General features: G+C 45.8%; 1 protein-coding gene across 1 annotated transcript in view; it reads right to left on the bottom strand.

Annotated features, from left to right (window-relative positions):
* The window catches only part of LOC106601533 (voltage-dependent calcium channel gamma-2 subunit), a 60,225-nt gene extending 40,932 nt beyond the window's left edge, over positions 1–19,293 (bottom strand). Inside the window, exon 1 of the mRNA XM_045715265.1 lies at positions 17,245–19,293. Coding sequence (XP_045571221.1) covers positions 17,245–17,470 — 226 coding nt within the window. The 5' untranslated portion in view covers positions 17,471–19,293. The remainder of the gene's footprint in view (positions 1–17,244) is intronic.
* Positions 19,294–23,892: the final 4,599 nt, after the last annotated feature.

Below are 23,892 nucleotides of genomic sequence, written 5' to 3'. Positions count from 1 at the left end.
ACATGTGTACGTGTGTGTGGTCCAAAACCCCCTCAATTCTCTATCTCTCTAAACGACACACTCTCTCTCCCTGGCTCATCTCCTCCCCCTATCTCACGGACTGCCTAAGGCACAATGATTAATTTGTGGCTATTGATTTCTCTTTCTGAGCTGAAAGTATGTGAGAGAGAGAGAGAGAGAGAGTGGGAGAGAGTGAGAGAGAGTGTGAGCACGTGTGAGAGAGAATGAGAGAAAATGTGTGTGTGTGTAAGACAGAGAAAGAGTGTGTGTTTGTGTGTGTGAGAGAGAGCGAGGGACAGAGAGAGTGTGTGAGAGAGAGAATCGGTGTGTCTGTATGTGATGGGGGTGAGAGAGAGAGGGAACAGAGAGAGAGAGAGAGAGAGAGAAAGACAGAGAGAGAGAGAGAGAGAGAGAAGAATACATCCAGTATTCAGTGTAGTGCTTCTCTGCAGTTCTTTTTTTCTGATCTTTAATGTAGGAAAAAAAGCCAATGGTTGCAGTCTGGATGCGTCAAACCACCTCCTCTCTGCCTCCCTCTCTCTCTCTCTCTCTCTCCTTTCTCCTCTCTCTGGCAATTGGCAATTCACTGAGTGTCCACATGTCATCTTCTGCCCTGCTGCAGCGGAAGGGAGAGCGAGGGATGGGGAGTTGGGAGGGAGGGTTAGGGCGGGCAAGATGGCAGGGTGGGTGGAGGAGGGTTTTCATCTATTTCCCTGTTTTATTACATCTATGTAAATGTCGCTGGATTTGTGTTTGCTTTCTCCCTCCTTGAGTCCCCAAACACATACAAGACAAGCAGCTTCTCAGACACATCAGTGCTCTCTGATATATCACTCCCTGTCTCTCTCTGTCTTTCTTACTGTTGTTCTTTCTCTCCCCCTTTCTCTTTTCTTTTGCCGCTTTGCCTTCAACCGAATCCCCCAAAAGTCAGTATGAATCTTTTACAGGGGAATATAATATCTTAATTGGCTGTAATATAACACCCACCAGCCTAATCCGGAAGCTAGCCACACCAATGTGTCGGAGGAAACACCGTTCAAATGACGACCTAGGTCAGCCTGCAGGCGCCAGGCTGCAAGAAGTCGCTAAAGCACGATGAGCCAAGTAAAGCCCCCCCGGCAAACCACGCTTCTTAACAACCCCCCGCTTAACCCGGAAGCCAGCCGCACCAATGTGTCAGAGGAAACACTGTTCAACTGACGACCGAGTCAGCCTGCAGGCGCCTGGCCCGCCACAAGGAGTCGCTAGAGCGCGATGAGCCAAGTAAACAATTAACAAGCTAGTTAGCTACCACATGTTCTTGTAAAACTGTCAACAGAGTTGCTAGCAAGCAACAAGATATGCCAAATAACAGTCTAAAAACCACGCGGGGGCAAATATGTCAGATTCGACCATTCAGACACAAGTTGCATGGCCGGGGATCAGATTTGTATCTGACTTTAAACCACCAACGAAGGTGGTTTGAAATGTGGCTTGAAATATTCGATTCCATTAGCTTTTTGGCTGTTCAGACTGCAGGAAAAAGAAGGCTTTAGACCTCAGCAAAACGGTCAAAAGGAATGACAGATTTCTTGGTTTATCTTTGATTAATTCTGACTTTTTTGAGGAAGTGTATACTGGCTATGTTGATGCTACAGCGTCTCAAAAGGGACAAACAGTAACATTGCCATTTTTTTCTAGTTTTTTAAGCGAAGGTCTTTTAAGGGAGTATGCGAGGCACAGACGTTCACTTCGCCTAGCCGAGTTCTGCTAGGAGCAAACCAAATCTAGTATGCGGGAGCCTTTAGCCTCTAGCTATCCGGATAGCATCGCACTGCAGCATTGCGATCCAATGCAATTATTCTGTACTGTGAACAAAGATGGGCGCCCTGCAGCAAGTCACACAACATGATGGGCTAAGCTTCTGACTCCAGCTCTAGAGTCTCTGTTTGTTACACACCTCTTATCTTCAAAACACAGAGGGCAAACAGCACTAGCACCAACATTGACCAAAATCAGACAGACATATGGAAATGAGGCTAGCAAAAGGCTAGAGCTAGCAGTTAGCATTAGCATTAGAGCAGAAACGTAGTCTAGCGATGGTCAGCCTTTGGCCCGGGGGGCAACGGTAAGGCTGTGTGTGAGCTCTACTTAATTCACTTGATTAATCGTTTTAATTAGGCCTCTGGGTAACACTTCCTGTGTGTGAAAGCCCTTCACATAGTATAAGCACATTTTATTATAATAGTAATAATAATAATTTGGTGGGTGCTTATATTTTTCCTATTTCACACACGTCACATGTGTGAATTAGAAATGTGTTTTTTGCATATCCCAACTCTACCTGAGACACCCTCAGAGAGTGTGCTCACAGCCAGGGTCTGCCATATCAACGGCAACCCTGGAGCAATTAGGGTTAACCCTATAAAGTCTAAGCCCTGTCTAAGGGATCCACTAAGCTATAGTGCATTCTGAAAGTATTCCGACCCCTTGACTTTTTCCACATTTTGTTACGTTACAGCCTTGTTCTAAAATTGATTTCATTGTTTTTTCTCTCATCAATCTATACACAATACACCATAATGACAAAGCAAAAACAGGTTTTTGGAAATGTTTGCAAATAAAAAATATATAAAAAACAGAAATATCATATTTACATAAGTATTCAGACCTTTACTCAGTACTTTGTTTAAGCACCTTTGGTAGCAGTTATAGCCTTGAGTCTTCTTGGGTATGACGCTACAAGCTTGGCACACCTGTATTTGGGAAGTTTCTCCCATTCTTCTCTGCAGATCCTCTCAAGCTCTTCAGATTGGATGGGGAGTGTTGCTGCACAGCTATTTTCACTGTGTTCTTGGGGACCTTCAATGCTGCAGAAGTGTTTTGGTACCCTTCCCCAGATCTGTGCCTCGACACAATCCTGTCTCGGAGCTCTACAGACAATTCCTTCGACCTCATGGCAATGTTTTTGCTCTGACATGCACTGTCAACTGTGGGACCTTATATAGACAGGTGTGTGCCTTTCCAAATCATGTCCAATCATTTGAATTTACCACAGGTGGACTCCAATCAAGTTGTAGGAACATCTCAAGGATGATCAATGGAAACAGGATGCACCTGAGCTCAATTTCGAGTCTCATAGAAAAGGGTCTGAATACTTTTATAAATCAGGTATTTCTGTTTTAATTTTTTTAATAAATTTGCTTAAATAAATTTAAAAAACTGTTCTCACTTTGTCATTATGGGGTATTGTGTGTAGATTGATGAGGAATTTTAAAAATATATATATTTTAGAAAAACGTAACAAAATGTGAAAAAAACCAAGGGGTCTGAATACTTTCCGAATGCACCGTATATGGAATTGTTTTAAGAAGGTCATACCAAGGATCATTTAGCTATTTGATTTTAAGACCCCTTGAAGTATAAAAAATCAATATACAGTATATAAAAATGTATTTGATAAAAAATGTAATTTGGCCTTACTGATATTAGCCCATAAAAATGCATTGAATAACATATTCACTACATGGAACAACAGAGAGTCCCCCCAACAAATCTAAATGAAGTTTGTTCTGAAGTGTATGTCCTATATCTGAGAGATATAAGAAATATAATGACCATCATTTTTTTTATATGTATTTAAACCCCTTATTTTTGGCACCAAACAGTCTCCATATACAGTAAACTGTTCTTCCATTAATGTTTCCAACTGATACCAGGGGCCTTCAGACAAGTCTTGTGAGGCCTGTGGGCGTCCTACAGCAAAACAACCAACATGTATGTGTTTGTGAGAGTCTCACCTTTCCACTGTAGACACATATGACAATGGCTAACTTGGTTACAGGGTTGCCGTAGGATGTCACTCCTACACAGATATAGTGAGCCAGTGAGATATTCAGTCAATTGTATGAGTGATACTGACACTGTCAGTAGCAGACACTGAGGCCGACAGTAATAGTGTTGTGTTCTGAGCCTTTGTCTGCCATCAGCCGCGGAGCTCTCCAACAGGTGGTATGAGGCGTACTGAGGGGAAACTAAATATAAAAGCCAGGCTCCTTACAGCCCATCATCACAACTTAGCTTCATTTTGATACAATATGTTCATTTTTGACTTGTGCAACCCCATGAGACCAGCAGGTCTGGGGTATGGTGGTTACAGCAACATGAGACCAGCAGGTCTGGGTTATGGTGGTTACAGCAACATGAGACCAGCAGGTCTGGGGTATGGTGGTTACAGCAACATGAGACCAGCAGGTCTGGGGTATGGTGGTTACAGCACCATGAGACCAGCAGGTCTGGGGTACGGTGGTTACAGCAACATGAGACCAGCAGGTCTGGGGTACGGTGGTTACAGCAACATGAGACCAGCAGGTCTGGGGTATGGTGGTTACAGCACCATGAGACCAGCAGGTCTGGGGTATGGTGGTTACAGCACCATGAGACCAGCAGGTCTGGGTTATGGTGGTTACAGCAACATGAGACCAGCAGGTCTGGGGTATGGTGGTTACAGCACCATGAGACCAGCAGGTCTGGGGTATGGTGGTTACAGCAACATGAGACCAGCAGGTCTGGGGTATGGTGGTTACAGCAACATGAGACCAGCAGGTCTGGGGTATGGTGGTTACAGCAACATGAGACCAGCAGGTCTGGGGTATGGTGGTTACAGCACCATGAGACCAGCAGGTCTGGGGTACGGTGGTTACAGCACCATGAGACCAGCAGGTCTGGGGTATGGTGGTTACAGCACCATGAGACCAGCAGGTCTGGGGTATGGTGGTTACAGCACCATGAGACCAGCAGGTCTGGGGTACGGTGGTTACAGCACCATGAGACCAGCAGGTCTGGGGTACGGTGGTTACAGCACCATGAGACGAGCAGGTCTGGGGTACGGTGGTTACAGCACCATGAGACCAGCAGGTCTGGGGTACGGTGGTTACAGCACCATGAGACCAGCAGGTCTGGGGTACGGTGGTTACAGCAACATGAGACCAGCAGGTCTGGGGTATGGTGGTTACAGCACCATGAGACCAGCAGGTCTGGAGTATGGTGGTTACAGCAACATGAGACCAGCAGGTCTGGGGTATGGTGGTTACAGCACCATGAGACCAGCAGGTCTGGGGTATGGTGGTTACAGCAACATGAGACCAGCAGGTCTGGGGTACGGTGGTTACAGCACCATGAGACGAGCAGGTCTGGGGTATGGTGGTTACAGCAACATGAGACCAGCAGGTCTGGGGTACGGTGGTTACAGCACCATGAGACCAGCAGGTCTGGGGTATGGTGGTTACAGCAACATGAGACCAGCAGGTCTGGGGTACGGTGGTTACAGCAACATGAGACCAGCAGGTCTGGGGTATGGTGGTTACAGCAACATGAGACCAGCAGGTCTGGGGTATGGTGGTTACAGCACCATGAGACCAGCAGGTCTGGAGTATGGTGGTTACAGCACCATGAGACCAGCAGGTCTGGGGTATGGTGGTTACAGCACCATGAGACCAGCAGGTCTGGGGTACGGTGGTTACAGCACCATGAGACGAGCAGGTCTGGGGTACGGTGGTTACAGCACCATGAGACCAGCAGGTCTGGGGTACGGTGGTTACAGCACCATGAGACCAGCAGGTCTGGAGTATGGTGGTTACAGCACCATGAGACCAGCAGGTCTGGGGTACGGTGGTTACAGCACCATGAGACGAGCAGGTCTGGGGTACGGTGGTTACAGCACCATGAGACCAGCAGGTCTGGGGTATGGTGGTTACAGCACCATGAGACCAGCAGGTCTGGGGTATGGTGGTTACAGCACCATGAGACCAGCAGGTCTGGGGTACGGTGGTTACAGCAACATGAGACCAGCAGGTCTGGGGTATGGTGGTTACAGCAACATGAGACCAGCAGGTCTGGGGTATGGTGGTTACAGCACCATGAGACCAGCAGGTCTGGGGTATGGTGGTTACAGCACCATGAGACCAGCAGGTCTGGGGTATGGTGGTTACAGCACCATGAGACCAGCAGGTCTGGGGTATGGTGGTTACAGCAACATGAGACCAGCAGGTCTGGGGTACGGTGGTTACAGCACCATGAGACCAGCAGGTCTGGGGTATGGTGGTTACAGCAACATGAGACCAGCAGGTCTGGGGTACGGTGGTTACAGCACCATGAGACCAGCAGGTCTGGGGTATGGTGGTTACAGCAACATGAGACCAGCAGGTCTGGGGTATGGTGGTTACAGCACCATGAGACCAGCAGGTCTGGGGTACGGTGGTTACAGCAACATGAGACCAGCAGGTCTGGGGTATGGTGGTTACAGCACCATGAGACCAGCAGGTCTGGGGTATGGTGGTTACAGCACCATGAGACCAGCAGGTCTGGGGTACGGTGGTTACAGCACCATGAGACCAGCAGGTCTGGGGTACGGTGGTTACAGCACCATGAGACCAGCAGGTCTGGGGTACGGTGGTTACAGCACCATGAGACCAGCAGGTCTGGGGTATGGTGGTTACAGCACCATGAGACCAGCAGGTCTGGGGTATGGTGGTTACAGCACCATGAGACCAGCAGGTCTGGGGTACGGTGGTTACAGCAACATGAGACCAGCAGGTCTGGGGTATGGTGGTTACAGCAACATGAGACCAGCAGGTCTGGGGTATGGTGGTTACAGCACCATGAGACCAGCAGGTCTGGGGTACGGTGGTTACAGCAACATGAGACCAGCAGGTCTGGGGTATGGTGGTTACAGCACCATGAGACCAGCAGGTCTGGGGTATGGTGGTTACAGCAACATGAGACCAGCAGGTCTGGGGTATGGTGGTTACAGCACCATGAGACCAGCAGGTCTGGGGTATGGTGGTTACAGCAACATGAGACCAGCAGGTCTGGGGTACGGTGGTTACAGCACCATGAGACCAGCAGGTCTGGGGTATGGTGGTTACAGCAACATGAGACCAGCAGGTCTGGGGTACGGTGGTTACAGCAACATGAGACCAGCAGGTCTGGGGTATGGTGGTTACAGCAACATGAGACCAGCAGGTCTGGGGTATGGTGGTTACAGCACCATGAGACCAGCAGGTCTGGGGTACGGTGGTTACAGCAACATGAGACGAGCAGGTCTGGGGTACGGTGGTTACAGCACCATGAGACCAGCAGGTCTGGGGTATGGTGGTTACAGCACCATGAGACCAGCAGGTCTGGGGTACGGTGGTTACAGCACCTTTAGGCTGGTTCGAGTACAGGCTGCTGTATTTCTCCCTCTCTGTATGCATGTGTTTGTCAGGTATGCGTGTCAGTAAGAGTAGCGGTGCACACTAGCTGTGATAGTGAAGAATTCCTTCCTGACCCTGGTTGTGAATGTGTGTGTATGTTATGGCACAGGAGCAGTCCATGTGCATGCTGTTGTGAACTCATGAGAGACTCCTGTCCTGGAAAACGATCTGAGAGAGCAAAGGAAAGCCACGCTGCTCGCCATTACCAATTCATACTGTTCCTTACTGCACACAGGCAATGAGCATACACACACACACACACACACACACACACACACACACACACACACACACACACACACACACACACACACACACACACACACACACACACACACACACACACACACACACACACACACACAGAAAGGAGTGGGACAGAAGGGGTTAAATGTGATGGGCTGGACAGGAAGTGTTGCATCATCTTCCTCTGTGATTTAGCAGAGCCTTATCCCCAGCTACATCAGTATGTAGCACCTTCATTTTGTCAAACTCCCTGATTCAACCTGATCTGGAGATTACCATAGCATTGTCTTTCATCTTCAGGAAAATCAGATGCGTTGTCAGCATTTTGGCCAAGGCTGTGGCTGAGCTTCAGAGTCAGAGTACATACATTATCCCTCCATAGACATGAATAATTGAGTGTCAGCCATACCTGGACACCAGGTTTACATCATTTCCTGTAGAGAACATATTCCATCATCAGCCTTCAGATTAACCCCCAACTCACTCCGTCACTGCTAAAGCTACAGTTCACAGGTAAGATACAAGTTGGGACAGACTCATTCTGAAATAACATTGAGTGTAACTTACACAAAGTTTGTGTAGGTTAAAATGGGATGGCTTTAATAATGTTTAGATTGCATAACTATAAATTTATATAAATTTTTTACCTTGTCAACATCATTACTCCCATTCAAGTCAGCCGGTGACATCACCACCTTCCATTTTTTTTCTTAGCTTGGAGCAGTTTCTGATGGTCTAATTTGACAGATAGAGTCTCATTACAAGTGTTTGTTTTCCCAACAGCACCATTTGCTGTGACAGTGGGGTCTGCCAGCTCTGTCGGCTGCAGTAAAAACTCACTCTGGAGTGCAGTTAACAGGACCATCTGAACAGCCCCACACACACACACACAAACACACGCATGCATGCACGCACGCACACACACACACACACACACACACACACACACACACACACACACACACACACACACACACACACACACACACACACACACACACACACACAGTCTTACACACACAGTGGCCAGTCCCGTCTTTGGAGAATGACACACAGTCAGAGCACAATATGGCCTCTGCAGGCCCCCATACAAACATGGCCACCGACATCCCCTTAAAGGAGGTAAGGCACAGAAGACCTTCAGTCAGTGTGCTGTGAGAAAGATTTCCATTTGCCTTTGCAACCTCAAATGTTACTAGTCAATAACGTTGCCAAAATGTGACATTACTCTCTCTGACCCGGGTCGATTAACAATGAAAAAAGAAACGAGGGGCTCAGGTGAGTACAACAAAATCATTACTCTATCTGTCTGCCCTGCAGTCAGGACTCAACTCTTTAGCTGTGCAGAAATCCAATACCCTCAAAACTCTGCACATCTCATATTACAACTCTGTCTAGCTCCATTGTATTGTTATACCTAAAACACATTGATTGCAGAGTATATGAAAGTGGAGTTACACTCTCTACAGTAAATATACCTGGACCAGGCAGGGAGTGGAGCTGTCAGCACCTTTCCCACTAGGTGCTAAGAGGGTTCTACAGAGGTGGGAACATCTCATTCTCCTCTCCCCAGCAACACTGAGAGCCTGTTGTCTAGGGCTGGAGTCGTAACCCCGTGAAGGACCGGGGCCTTGGTCTTACTGGATCCAGGTGCAGGCTCACCTCACACCCCATACAGTATGGCAGGGTGTTGGGGAGCAGACAGAACTCTACCCACTCCCACTCTCCGGGATGATGCAGTGTGTTTGGGCTCCGCACTGACACAAAGCAAATACGGTGTAATAGATGGCAAATGAACTGGGCTGTGGACACCACCAATTAATCAAAAGGCAGATTGCTGTAGTTTCTCCTCACTATCGCAGGAAAACGGAGTGGATCTCACCTCCTTAAAATGAATGGATTGTATCTGAGGTTAATTATTATTTACTATTGGGTCTCTTTGGGAGATTTCCACTGCTTAAGGAAATGGCCGCCGATGTGGAACCAAGGTAAGAGACTACTGTGTTGTTAGGAGCAGTGAACTATTTATTTGTGCCTGTAACCATGAAATATCCAGCCAGGATACATTCATTTCTTTCAGTCTCATCTCACTGTTTCTGGTGTCAGTGCATCACATGTATTTTCATCAAGTTTATGAACAATAACAGTCAACTGTAATCGGTACAATAACATCTATTGGCAGCCAGAGTCCAGTGCCCCCTGTCCATTCAATAGTGTTACAGAGACTAGCCCAGAGCGTGACAGTCACAGGGTATGACTATCCCAGGGTATGACTGACCCAGGGTATAATGACTCCCCCAGGGTATGACTGGCCCAGAGTATGACCCTCCCAGGGTATGACTGGCCCAGAGTATGGCCCAGAGTATGACCCCCAAGGGTATGACTGGCCCAGAGTATGACCCTCCCAGGGTATGACTGGCCCAGAGTATGACCCTCCCAGGGTATGACTGGCCCAGAGTATGGCCCAGAGTATGACCCCCAAGGGTATGACTGGCCCAGAGTATGACCCACCCAGGGTATGACTGGCCCAGAGTATGGCCCAGAGTATGACCCCCAAGGGTATGACTGGCCCAGAGTATGGCCCAGGGTATGACTGTCCAAGGGTATGACTGGCCCAGAGTATGGCCCAGGGTATGACTGTCCAAGGGTATGACTGGCCCAGCTGCCCAGCCCATGTGCACTATTGCTTTGTTCCCTAGCCATGTAGGATAAAGATAGACTCCCCCTCAACACAACTGACTGCAGCTAAAAAATAACATGTGTAAATGAAGGCTAGAGCCACACACACACACACACACACACACACGAGTTTCAGGGACTGGAGAGGACTGATGTAATTATCATGTGGTGACCCGGACGCCGTCCCCTCTTTGACACGTGTCCTTTTTTCTAATTTACGACTGGCCCTCTCGTTTAGTGGAGCAGGGGGACTCCTACACGCTGAGTGGGCAGGCGGGCAGGCAGGCGGGCAGGCAGGTGGGCGTGCAGGAGGGCGGCTTTTATGGGACAGGGCTACCAAAGTTTACAGCACGTCTCCCATCGATCAAAGCCATCAGTGCCATTAATCATACCCTAAACCAATTACTATGGCATCTCCCCCTCCATAGCCCATCACACAACACGGGCACATGGAGGAGATGGAGATGAGGATTATGCCGCTTCACACCACTGCCAAGCCAGGAGAGGCCTTCTCTGGCAGGTACAGTAAGCTAAGTGTGGGGGAGGGGAGATTCAGAATAGCATGGAGACTCCTACATACTACACACCTCCACTATACTGGAGCATAGAATGAGAATGAGAAAACCAGATAGGAAAGTGATATAACCTTCACTGTACTAAAGCATGTTATAATGTCAGAAAGGAGGGGCTTAGTGATTGACCTACACATGACCAAAACACTACAACAGCATATTAGATTGTCTTGAACCATAATCACTCCCACTATTCACTCTCTTTCCAATAAGAGGAAACCCCAAGGCAATGGACAGTACATTATAAAGGAGTAGAACTACAGTACATGGCCATCTCCACAGTGGGACAATGACAGACAGACTGACACCACAGACACTGTACTACTGTAATGAAGGTGATTGAGTCTCACACAGCCCCATCCAGTAATGACTGTACTGTAATAATCAGGCCTTAGTGGCCAATAGAACAGACCAGTAGTGTCTGTCTGCAGTCCCAGCAGAGCAGAGCTACTGTAGCCACAGCGGCAGACAGGTCAGAGCTAAATGAATCCCATCTATCTATGTGCTCTGGGAGAGGTGACAGTGCAATAGAGCCCAGTCACTTAGATAGCAGCTGAGTGGAGGGATGTGACTGGGGCAGATGTCATTCCACAACCCTCCGAGTTTGGATAGCCAGTCCAATGAAACACTAAGGGAGGGATTGTCCATGAACCCCTATTGCCCCTATCTCAACAAGTGGTTGAATACCAGACCACTCTGAACTGCCACGGATACAGTACTCCGTATTCAACTTGAAACGGCCATCCAGTACACTGGTGTGCGTGGCTACGCTGGGGTTCGTTGATGGCGGATATGCGGCCATGTTATCCTGTTCATGCAGCTGGGTGTACAGTGGAGCCGTGTCATAATACAGCCTAATGCCACTTTAGGGTCGGGTCATTAGCCTGGGTGGGCATGTGCCAGCCGGTGTAATCCTTATCTGATTGGACTATGAGACTAATCCTGCTCTGGAGCACTGCCCAGCCCAGCCCAACAATCTCTGTACTAGCTCTCATTCTGTGTCTCTCTCTTACACACACATACACACACACATACACGCCGGATATATACACATGCATGTACGTACACGCGCATGTAAACATTCACACGCACACCCACACAGACACACACACAAACGTGTACACACACACAAACAAGTGCTCAAGCTCAAACACACATACACCAACAAAAACATACACATGGAGAAAACACTAGTAGATTACTCCCACCTGTTCACAACGCTACACCCACATACTCATGTAGAAAACCAGAAGATACAGTGCCTGTACACACACACTGGTATAGTCTCAAGATGATTGACAGGAAGGAACCGAGGGAGACCACACGAACAAGTCCTGGAGTTTGGTCATTCATTTCCTCAACCATCCTACATGCATTCTCTTCAGCACCAGTCCATTTCCACAACTGAGAAACCAGGAAAGGGTACCAAGTGGGTGGATTTCAAGTTTTTTTCATGCAGAGGGTAAAGCTGGCCCCCATATATTTTCATTCATATGGCATCACAAAGCATTGGACTACTCTTCCAAACGAAATCGAAGTAGCAAACAAATCACATGTATTCCCTCTATTGCTGATAGTCCTTCATGGGAATCGGCTCTGCCAGTGAACCCCGAGGCAGGGGGTGAATTATTGGTCTTACTGAAGAAAACCACTCATACAACAGGTGATAGGAGGAAAGGGGGGGAAACACAGCCACCAAAGTAGCCCTCTTTTGTCAAAGGATTTTCCCATCTTCTATTGCACCTCCTGCCCGCCCTCCCTCCTCCTCCCTTCCTCCGTTTCTCCTCCTATAGCCGAGGCAGAGGGGGGCGCTGTAATGAAGATGAATGGGGCAGATTAGCGTGGAGCGATGGCGTGGCGGTGTGCTATACCTGGCTGTGAGGAGAGGAGGCCGTGCCGACCGATGTGGATGCTCCGGTAGGCAGTCGCCCAGCCCAGACAGGATGGAGCAGTGTTCCCCCCTTCCTCTGGGGCTCAATCCATTAGCACCACACATGTTTACCGTATGCTTAACACACACAGAACATAGCCCCAGACAAATCCCCCTACCTCATCCCTTTGTATGGCTCTGCCTCAGACAATAATACACAGAATAGTTTGCACAGGCTTCCAAAGCATAGGCCAGTATAACTGCTCGTATAACTGCCAGTATAACTGCTAGTATAACTACTAGTATATATGCCAGTATAACTGCTAGTATAACTACTAGTATAACTGCTAGTATAACTGCTTGTATATCTGCTCGTATAACTGCCAGTATAAATGCTAGTATAACTGCTCGTATAACTGCCAGTATAACTGCTAGTATAACTGCTCGTATAACTGCCAGTATAACTGCTAGTATAACTGCTAGTATATATGCCAGTATAACTGCTAATATAACTGCCAGAATAACTGCTAGTATAACTGCTTGTATAACTGCGAGTATAACTGCCAGTATAACTGCTAGTATAACTGGCAGTATACCTGCCAGCCAGTATAACTGGCAGTATAACTACTACTATAACAGCTAGTATAACTGCCAGTATACCTGCTAGTATAACTGCTAGTATATCTGCTAGTATAACTGCCAGTATAACTGCTAGTATAACTGCTAGTATAACTGCCAGTATAACAGCCAGTATAACTGCCAGTATAACAGCTAGGATGACTGCTAGTATAACTCCCAGTATAACAGCTAGTACAACTGCCAGTATAACTGCTAGTATACCTGCCAGCCAGTATAACTGCCAGTATAACTGCTACTATAACAGCTAGTATAACTGCCAGTATACCTGCTAGTATAACTGCTAGTATATCTGCTAGTATAACTGCCAGTATAACTGCTAGTATAACTGCTAGTATAACTGCCAGTATAACAGCCAGTATAACTGCCAGTATAACAGCTAGGATGACTGCTAGTATAACTCCCAGTATAACAGCTAGTACAACTGCCAGTATAACTGCTAGTATAACAGCTAGTATAACTGCCAGTATAACTGCCAGTATAACTGCTAGTATAACTACTAGTATAACTGCTAGTATAACTGCTAGTATAACGGCCAGTATAACTGCTAGTAAAACTGCTAGTATAACTGCCAGTGTAACTGCCAGTATAACAGCTAGTATAACTGTAAGTATAACTGCAAGTATAACTACCACCAGTATAACTGCCTTTGGGGTTTGTGGGTGGTTAATTTCTGTTTAGTGTTTTGCACCTGACAGAACTGTTTGGCTGTCGGTTTCTTGTTTTTGGTTTAAAGTGTTCTATCTTTAATAAATTCATGATGAGCACTAACCACGCTGCGCCTTGGTCTACTCTCTTCAACGACGGCCGTTACAGGAATTTAGTATTGTATTGGGATCCCTAAGTACTCTTCCTCGGGTCCAAACAGGAAACAAATAACAAATAAAATACCTAAAATTCATAATATAATATGCATAATCCTCGTGTTGGTAGAGCATGGTTTGTGGGTTCGATTCCATAGGGGACCAGTACGAAAAAGTATGAACATGTATGTACTGTAAGTCACTGTGGATAAGAGCATCTGCTAAATGACTAACATGTAAATGTGAATAACACTACATAATACTACATAACCTCCTGCCTCTACCTCACGCTTCAGAAACAGGAGATGACTCCTGCCCTATGAGCCGTTCTGGCTCTCACAAGGCCACCCACTTACACAATACAATATACTGTATAATACAGTGCAAATTACAATACAAAACATATTAAAATGACTGCGTCTCATTTGATGTGAATGAGTGGAGTAAGCATAGAACTGTGATGTATGCTGAACTCTAATCTTTGACCTTCCTCGTAATGGACTGTGTAAATCCTGTTAGATGTTGTTTGCCCAAATAGTAAGCCAGGAGCACATTGTTGCCAAATCTTGTGGAGGGCTCTTTGCTGATAGCACACATCTTTTGGTTTCTCTGATGTCAGGACAATTGAATCAAATACTGCAACAGATCAAGGGACTCAGCATTCATATGAACCAGCTCCAAGGGCAATGTGAGATTTCACAAATTAATCGCATGCTTTGGCGATGGCATATGCTATTGCATTTTCAGTATGACTGATAGCACAGGCGACTAGTGAAAACAAGTGTAAATCTACAAAATCTATATAAGCCATATGGAACCATCGAAGTGCTCCACTCTCTTTCCAGTGCTGGAGAGGGAAAAGGACCTGAATGTTCACCGGAGGAGAGATCAGTGAGAAGTGCCTCTACCGTCACACAAACATGCATACAACCCCCCCCTCCCCACACACACACACGCACACACACACACTCAGCCTGTATGGTTACTTTCTCATGGGTGAGGCTAGGTATGGTATTACAGTGACTGGAGTGAGCAGTAGAATGGTAGATGGTTGTGTGGGCATTCCCCTCTGTGATCAGGGGCTCTCCTCTCCAGGAGCGGATTAAACAAACACAACCCCTCACCCACTTGGGCACACAACATGAGCTGTATGAGTGGGCCAGAGCTGGGCTACAGCAAATCACTGTCTGCATTGTCAGTTGTGATACAGACAGGATGCATCATCATCCATTGCAACAAGGTAGCTACCGATATATGAGACACAAGGTGTAGGATGATGATTTTCCATACAAAGTACCCACTTGATTTCAGCATTGGCATGAACCTCTTCATGCTGTAGTTACAGTATCCACCTGAGATGGCAGACATAGCAGCAGCACACCTGGTCCGTAGCAGGAGCTTCTTGTGGCTGAGCTGCTGCTTATTCTCCACTGCAGCTGGATCCGGCTCTGCAGTTTACTTCCTATTTTTCAATATCACAGATTTCAGTATAAATTGTGCTAATTACCCATGAATAAATTTACCCGATTGCGTTTTTTTAAGCCCAATTTCCACAGCAGGAAGTCGTTTGGATTGGTATTCAAATGAATCTGACCTCGATGTGTAAATGCGATGGTGCCGTTCTCTGCTTCCTCCCCTCATCAAGGCCTGAGACCATTCATGAATCGCAAATTACAAATCAGTGTTTATTTCCTGCTATTTGGATCACCAATTCAAAGGAGGGTGGCTGTTATCTTGCCACAAAAGAGAAGCTGCGGCATATGGGCTTTGTAGTTGTAATTCACCTTGTGCCATGTATAGGAGATTTTGGTCAGGTCTGGACTATGAACAATTGTCTGTTAATTACATAACAGCCTGACTAAGGCAAAGGCCAGTCATATCACACCACTGATTTTCTCCACCTTCACAGATAAGTGTGAATTTTCAACAGAGGTTAAAAATCTCTTGTCTTTGAAAACCTCTCCACCGCTGTAGTTAACCCGTGATGGGTCACGTTGAGACCTAAAATGGCTCTCCCACTGTATGTCCTGGCTAGCACAGGAGAACAGATGCAGAGCTCCTGGAAAGGGTAGCTGCAGGGTGTCAGACAGACCTTGAACAAACCTTTAAGCAGATGCTTAAGCCGCCCTGACAGATATGGCCAACGTCAGCCATCCTACCTTGGTCAAAATCACCCAGTAATGTTGGTTAATAAATTAACATACAACAGTACTTTTATTGCCCAGGAAACTCTCTAAATAAAAATACATCCCTGTAATTTCCATTTTTTTTGTACATTTTTGCCAATGTGAATTTAACATGCCAAAAAACACATAACTTTATGTGCAAACATACACATTTTGAAGAGTTCAAATCATCAGATCTTTACAGTTGAGTGGCACTGACATTATTTTCATAAACCACTTCCTTGGGCTGACTTCACCTCAGGCTGTTAGAGCAGAGATCTGACCTGAGACTGACTGCTTACTGCTTATCAAATGACAGAGGAGTGTGCAGAGAGACAGGAGGCCTGTGTGAATCTCTCTGCTAAGAAGATGTAACGCTGCGTGACCTCACAAGGTTACGCTCAAAGTCAGCATCTGACGCCTCCACCAGAGCATGACAGGAAACAAGACCCCGCTGTGTGTCAAGTCAAGACGTGGGAGGTGGTCTTGAACCTGCGCTTGAGAGGTGACTGTGTTTGACAACTCAGAAAATACTAAGCACTGCCAGGTCAAAGGGTAAATGACAAGCACTGTTAAGGCACCCCATCATCCCGAGGTCAAAGGTGGGGTCTGGATGGAAATAGACCTTTGACAGGAATGGCTGACTCTCTGTTGTTATCACAATTAGAAATGTTTGAAGAATGACATGGTCACTTGGTGCTGTTTTGAACAATACAATCGACTGGTGGCAAAGAATGTAGAAAAGTCATGTTTTGAAGGTGTCACTTGGGGATTGTGTATAGGCCTAAGAGGTGTGAAATGGAGGGTTCTTACAGTAGTTCATTGGCCCAATTCTGTGTTTGATACACTGTATGGGGCTTAAGATAAACCTGATCCACATGGCATATGTCAGTAGAAAAGCAAAGGAAGGGATAAAAGTTATAACGTCAACGAGTGGGATAGGTTTTACTACATGTAGCTAAAGGTTAAAATGTAATCACTATGGTATACTGACATGGAGAAAATAAAGTGACTGCAAAACGCATGTGGCTCAATTACCTTCTAAGCAACACGTCCTCCACAATCCCGAATGGGTCATTACCTCTTCGTTCTTCTTGCTGGTCTCGTTATCGCTGACCGACTTTGACTTGCACGTGCCGCGCGAGTACAGCCAGTAGTCCGTACCAACCGCGATGGTCATGAGACTGAAGGCGGCAAATGCGCCGACCGTGGTCAATAGCATCTGAACTCCGCGGTCAAACAGACCCATATTTCCGCATTCCATGAAAGGGGGACCCCCTTTCCTCTTGATATATAGGAAATAAATATTTGAAAATTTACGGGACCAAACCAAACTAAAAAAATGGGATATATTTGAGCGAAAGGAGGGGGAAGGAGGTGGATGCGGTAGGAACCTTATGGTTGCGTTTGGGTGAGGACTGACTAAGAGAAATTGGGTTTCCTTTTAGGGTAGTTTGGGGAGGAGGACGCAGTGTCTCTCTCCCCAGATGGGTTCTTACTAAATGTTACCCCAAATATAAGAATTATGGACAAGGTAATGGCCTCTAAAATGGACTATAGCGTCAACTGTTATCCCTATGACTACAACTAGCCTACACTTGCAGTTGCAGCATGAACCTACTAATGTAAAGATAATATGATGTATAATATACAATCACAGTAAGTGATAGGTAGAGAGAGACTGTAATATAAATGGAAAAGGGGATAGCCTCAATCAAAATTCAGTAGGCTATTCTGCTTTGAGACTAGCTTTTGTCTCATGGTTTACAATGTAGCATTTAACACATGTAGATCGCTGGCAATGTGTTTCTTGATGTGCAAGGTTTGCAGATAAGTACTATTCTATGGATAGCGCTGAATGAATATGAGCTCAAATGGATGAAGAGAAGAGGGTAGGGGTGGTGTTAGAGTAATGGTAGGCTTACAACAATTCTGCCTGGCAAGTCAATACGTCTCTTAGATGCGAAATTAATTACAATTATTGTTGGCATATAATGCTGAATTTGTATATATTTTATGTTTAATTGTGTTTGAATAACCCTATGTCAGGGTTATTATAGTCTAGATGGAAAAGCAAGGAGAGAAACAGGGACGGGAAATGAAGGACAGGGAAAATAAGAAAAGCAATTGTAAATAAATGGACGATTCAAGTCCAGTGGAAACAAATAAAAATAATCCTGGGGTCTATATTATATATGAAAGTAAAATACTATAGGGCTTGCATCAATTTGATAAATCAACCAACAATGGAATGAAGAAATCAAGCCCAATGAAAAAATACATTAACTGGTAAAGAAACAGATTAATCAGGTCGAAAACAAATTAAACAAGCGCTAGATTTCCTTTTTCCTAAAATTCTGATCCCCAGTTTCCATATGTAGCCCTTAGCTCTTTGAAGGTTTCCTCCGAAAATGGTGATTTGCGGTTGGAAAGGGTGCAGTCGACGATCCGGAGAGAGCGGGGTGCATCCAACAAGGCAAGCCGACCATTACTCGACATAAAGCCGGGAAGAGGAGAAAGAGGAGTTGGGGATGCCGCCGGAACTGATCCGTTTTAGTACCACTGTTAATACTGTTGTTACTTAGATATCCAAATTCACGGTTGTATCACACCCAGAACCGGAACCAGAACCTTCACACTTGCATAGCCCTTGCGCCATGTAAATCGAAAATAATCTGATAGAAAACTCAGTTGCAAATCAAAGCAAAAAACGACAGTATATGTTCCAATCCTTGTTCCTTCCCTTGTTCGTTCAGATGACAGCTGAGTTTTTCTTCTGAGGGTGTAGGAGTGTGTAGCTGGGCTAGAAAGATATTACACAACCGGAGGAAGAGACCGACAGCACGCCACGCCGACCCAACAGCACAGATCCACAGAGCCGTTGAGAGGGGCGCAAATTGGACTCCGTATATTCTGGATGTCAGTGTCACAGCGCTATGCATTTAATTGAGGTTTTCTCCTCTAAAACGATGGTTTATGTCAGTGTTTGAATGCTGATTGTAGTGCTGAAGATTATGACTATATTTTCTTCCCACACTGACTGATGCTATACTCTGGCTTTAGTAGGCTACAGTGCTCGTCCACCTATGCTGGAAAGATAGCCTATTAAAGATTTTAATTCCATTTCTGGAGTGGAGGGAGGGGTGAGTAGGGGGTGCGGGGGTTGCGGGCTGGTTTTGTGTGTATGGGTATATGTGTGTGTGTGTGTGAAAAGAGGGGGGTGGGGTTAGTTAGAACTGGTTGAAGGATTATGGAGAACTGTATTTTATATTTATGCATTAGCATTATAAGCCCTGACGTGCTTTGGGTTATTGCCACCACAGGGTTTTATGATAGCCTATTCATGGTGCTCATAATGTTCCTAAAATAGTCCCCCAAAATGATTTATTGGATTGAGTCTGAATTGCGTGACTCTACTATTTCTCGTGCTCGCTTGGATTAGACTTTGGGTGCCAATTTCTCCGATTTTACAGCCTACACCTTTAGTGCAGCTGTGGTTTCTCTCCCTCTATCATCATTTGTTTAATTACCAAATAACAGTTCCATGTTTTGACGCTGGACAGCCTTATGAGATGGACTCGCTTTTGGGCTGTTTTCAGATTTGGCCATTTTGATCCAAACAATCTCGGTGTCATTTATAATTGCAAAGTAATCAGATGTATTAGCTCCTGCCACTGCCAGTAAAATATTTTCTCGGTCCTATACATGTAATTACTCCATGTACCTTCACTGCAATAACTTTGAATGGGGAAATAAGCTGTAGGAAGCCAGAGAAACGCGCGGGGGTTGTCCGCCACTGCTCTTGAATGTGTGGTCCTCCTCAAAGTGCTGAAAGGACAGCTCCCTCCGCGCGCCGTAAGCGTGGTTCAGTGTTCAGGAGCTTGTCTCCCCCTAGCTTTCATGCGCCGCAACTGCAATTGAGCGTTTCATTCCAACAGCTATAGAAAGAACTACGGAAGTCCAGAGAGGACCTATAAATAAAAAAATGATTCCCTCCTATTGTGGAGATATTTTCTAGTGATCATTACATAAAGGTTGTTAAGTCGAGATCACGAGATGAACTCTATACATAGGAGTGGATGTATTGATGATAGCTTGACAATATGGCTAAGGCAGAGCCAAGGGTGGATCAATGCATCCATTTTTATTTTGATAAGGGATTAACCCAGGCAGAAATTGCATTTTGTCTGGCAGTTATATATTGCCAGTTTTGGCTCCAGTACAATCCAATTGTAAAGACATGTAAAAGTGATGTTGCACTACTATTTTAATTGAATGTTGAATGTTTATGGCAAGAAAAGTTAACATTGAGGTTTGTGGTTGCAGACTACCGATGAAAGTTTATTTTAATTTCTTGAATAGTTTTAACAGAGAGGTTGGTCTGTCAATAGCAGCCAAACACAGTCACAAACAACAATAAAAAAAGAAAAAGAATAAAACTAGTAAAACAGGTGAAGTGAATCACATGTTGAGGTTTCTAAATACTCATACATTTTATGAAGGTTACAGTCTGTTTGTCATTTCAGCCATAAATGGTGGGCAAAATGTTGTGTTACTGAAGGACAGCACCGCCATTCATCCAGTTATAAAAATCATCTCACTGACACATTTCGGGCGGCAGGTAGCCTACCGGTTAAGAGCGTTGGGCCAGTAACTGAAAGGTCACTGGTTTGAATCCCAAAGCTGGCAAGGTGGAAAAAAACTGCTGTTTTGCGCTTGAGCAAAGCAGTTCACCCCCAAAAACCACTGTGCAGATGACATTGATCAAGGCAGCGCCCAGCATCTCTCTGATTCAGAGGGGTTGGGTTAAACATGTGCAGTTTGTAATTCCTCAGTTTGTCTTATATTGCTGGAGTTTTGATAAGACAACTGTTGTGCTCTAATCAAAGATATTAGATCTTTGTAGAGACATTCTGTCTTTGGTCCACTATGACACTGCTGTCAATCTATCATCAATACATCCAGTCAAACAACTTTTGTTATGTCGTGATGAGAAGATAAATAAGTTGTGATCTCGACATAACAATGCAATAATTGTTGTATTAATATGTGCACTCTGGACTTCTGTAGAGAACCAACCATAGTCCTACCATACATTTGTGCAATTAACTCATGCAATGTATGGCTATAGTTTGCGTATGGATATTCTTCTGCCATTCCATTAGGGCGGAGTCCTGTCGACTCTTGCTCCTCGCAAAATGGCCCATTAATTTGATCTTCCTGGTGATTCTTCAGTCCAACTCTTCAACTATGGCAGGCTTCTCTCTCCATCACTCATCTCTAATGTTTACCCAACCCAGCCATGTGCACAGATCTGGGGGCCCATTAGCCCGTGTCCCAGTGGCTTTACCGAGCAATTAGTAAACAAATAGCACTGCTAGTTTTGGCCAGGGACTCTGTGATCTCAACAAACCGATGCAGCAAATAAACTGATGCACGAACACTGGATTGGGACTGAGAGCTGGGTATTGGGTCCACAGTGACTGTTGCATAGGGTTGGAGTGAGATGTCAACACAAGATCGACATGATCTGGAAAAACTCTGGGCCTAGTTTTAGGTACAACCTAACTAGGCCAGGAGATTTTCCTGGGCAAGTCATATGATCAGGAAAACCTGCTGGCCATAGTCATCCATCCTAATTTGAGTGTTTTTAAAATGCAGGCCATTTTGAACCTGGTTACTAACTGTATTGGCAGTCCCTAGCGCCCCACTCATTAATAATCCTGATGTATTAGACCCATGGGACCCACCTCTGATCGACACAGCCCTTCCATTGGATATCAAATAAACACTTGAGCCTATAAGGTGAGCAGAAACCTGGCCCTGGCACACACATACCACTGGCTCTGTCATCTGGTCTGTGCAGGTTGAATGGCTGGGAGCTTCATCATAAAAGAAAAGTCATCATCATTTTCTTCCCAAGCATTAGGTTATGAGCTGTGGCCAATGTCTCCGTGACACGTTTGGACAAGGTGATGTGTGTTTCTCTTACTTCAGCATTTATCAGTTCTGAACAGAGAAACACTCCCTCACGCTGTAGGTCTTTAATGTGCGACTGAGATGAAACAGTTTCATCGGTGTCTTGCTGTGAATGGAAACCTCACATACTTTTTTCTCAGCTCACTGTGTCCTCTCTGTCCTTTACTTATTTCTTCCTCTCTTCCTCTCATCTGGGTCAAGATGAAAAATGCTTAGTCTCTGTAATCCCTAGTCCCGTGGAAAATGCAATTTTTCCTATGACAATAAACAGCACCTTCATTTCACCCTCATATTTGTGTGTATTTTTCATCTATATCTGTCTTTCAGACTGTCTTTCTGTGTGTCTTCGTTTGCTTGCCCTTCCCCTCTCTTCATCCATTCTGGATCCCTCACTCACACTACCACTACCCAGCTGGGAGGGGGGCCTTGTGCTCTGACTAAAGACCTCTCTGATTCGCCGTCGCGGCCAGGATTTGGGACACCCTCGGGTTTATTAAACAATTACCCCTGACAGGCGAGCCTGCACCAATCAGAGGGAGCCCAGTTCCGCACCCACACAACTCCCAAATGGACTCTTTATGTCAATCTGTAGATCCGGCCTAATCAGGGCCTTGCTAAAGCACCCCTGGAGCATTGGCTTAAGGAATGCTTTAAGTAAATTGTGCTCTGGAGTAAAAAAAATGGAGGAGAGGGAGGAGAGGGAAGAAAAGTGTTGGCCCACTTTGAAGGAGGGAGCAGCCCTTTGAACGCTCGTCTCGATCCCTGTTAATTGAAGGTGATCCCGTTAAGTGGGAGTCTCTGGGTGAGGTTCTACTCTGGAGCCGTTTGGTCTCTGGGGCCGATCTCTCTAGTCTCTACAGCTCTGCTCTGAGGCAGGGAGGAAGGGATCCCAGAGACAGGGCTGCACTGCTGCCATAGGGGCTAACAGTACAGTGCATCATGTGCTTCTGTAGTCTATATTAACAGGGTACACAATGGATATGGTTGTGTTGGACAAACCGCATGAATCCAACAAGCTCATCCCATTGCTGACCCCACTCAAATGTCATCCCTTGCTTTAATTTTCCAGTCTGTTTCACAGGACAGTGTAAAAATACAACAATTTCTTCCCCTCTAAATGGATAGCATAATGTTTCATTGTGGCCATTGACAGTTATTTTAGATAAAGCTGATGACTGGCAGCTGGCTGCCAGAATAACTAGACTCGTTCACCAGGGGGTGCTAGTCTTCTCTTCACCAGGGGGTGCTAGTCTTCTCTTCACCAGGGGGTGCTAGTCTTCTCTTCACCAGGGGGTGCTAGTCTTCTCTTCACCAGGGGGTGCTAGTCTTCTCTTCACCAGGGGGTGCTAGTCTTCTCTTCACCAGGGGGTGCTAGTCTTCTCTTCACCAGGTAGATGTGGGGGTCTTGGACCTACTTATTGTTTCTCATCATTACCAACTGATAGACCACAGTGTCCACAGCAGTCCCATTCTCAGACTGAGAGTAGCCTATGAACCAGGCTGCCAGTGGAAACATGTCCCTATGCCACAAAATTGTTTGCATTCCAGTTCCATCTTAACTACATCCAGACAGTCAAAAGACAACGTACCAAACATCTTCCCTGACAACATCCCCACCTTCCTCCCCTCTCTCCACTAGATTATCTGTGTAATGAATTGAATCACAGGTGCCACAATTCCTCCCTACCCTGCTATCTACTCTTCCCT

The sequence above is a fragment of the Salmo salar genome, chromosome ssa03, assembly GCF_905237065.1.
Source record: "Salmo salar chromosome ssa03, Ssal_v3.1, whole genome shotgun sequence".
Taxonomy (NCBI): domain Eukaryota; kingdom Metazoa; phylum Chordata; class Actinopteri; order Salmoniformes; family Salmonidae; genus Salmo; species Salmo salar.
Note: the sequence above shows the minus strand (reverse complement) of the source record. Positions and strands in the feature narration are given on the sequence as shown.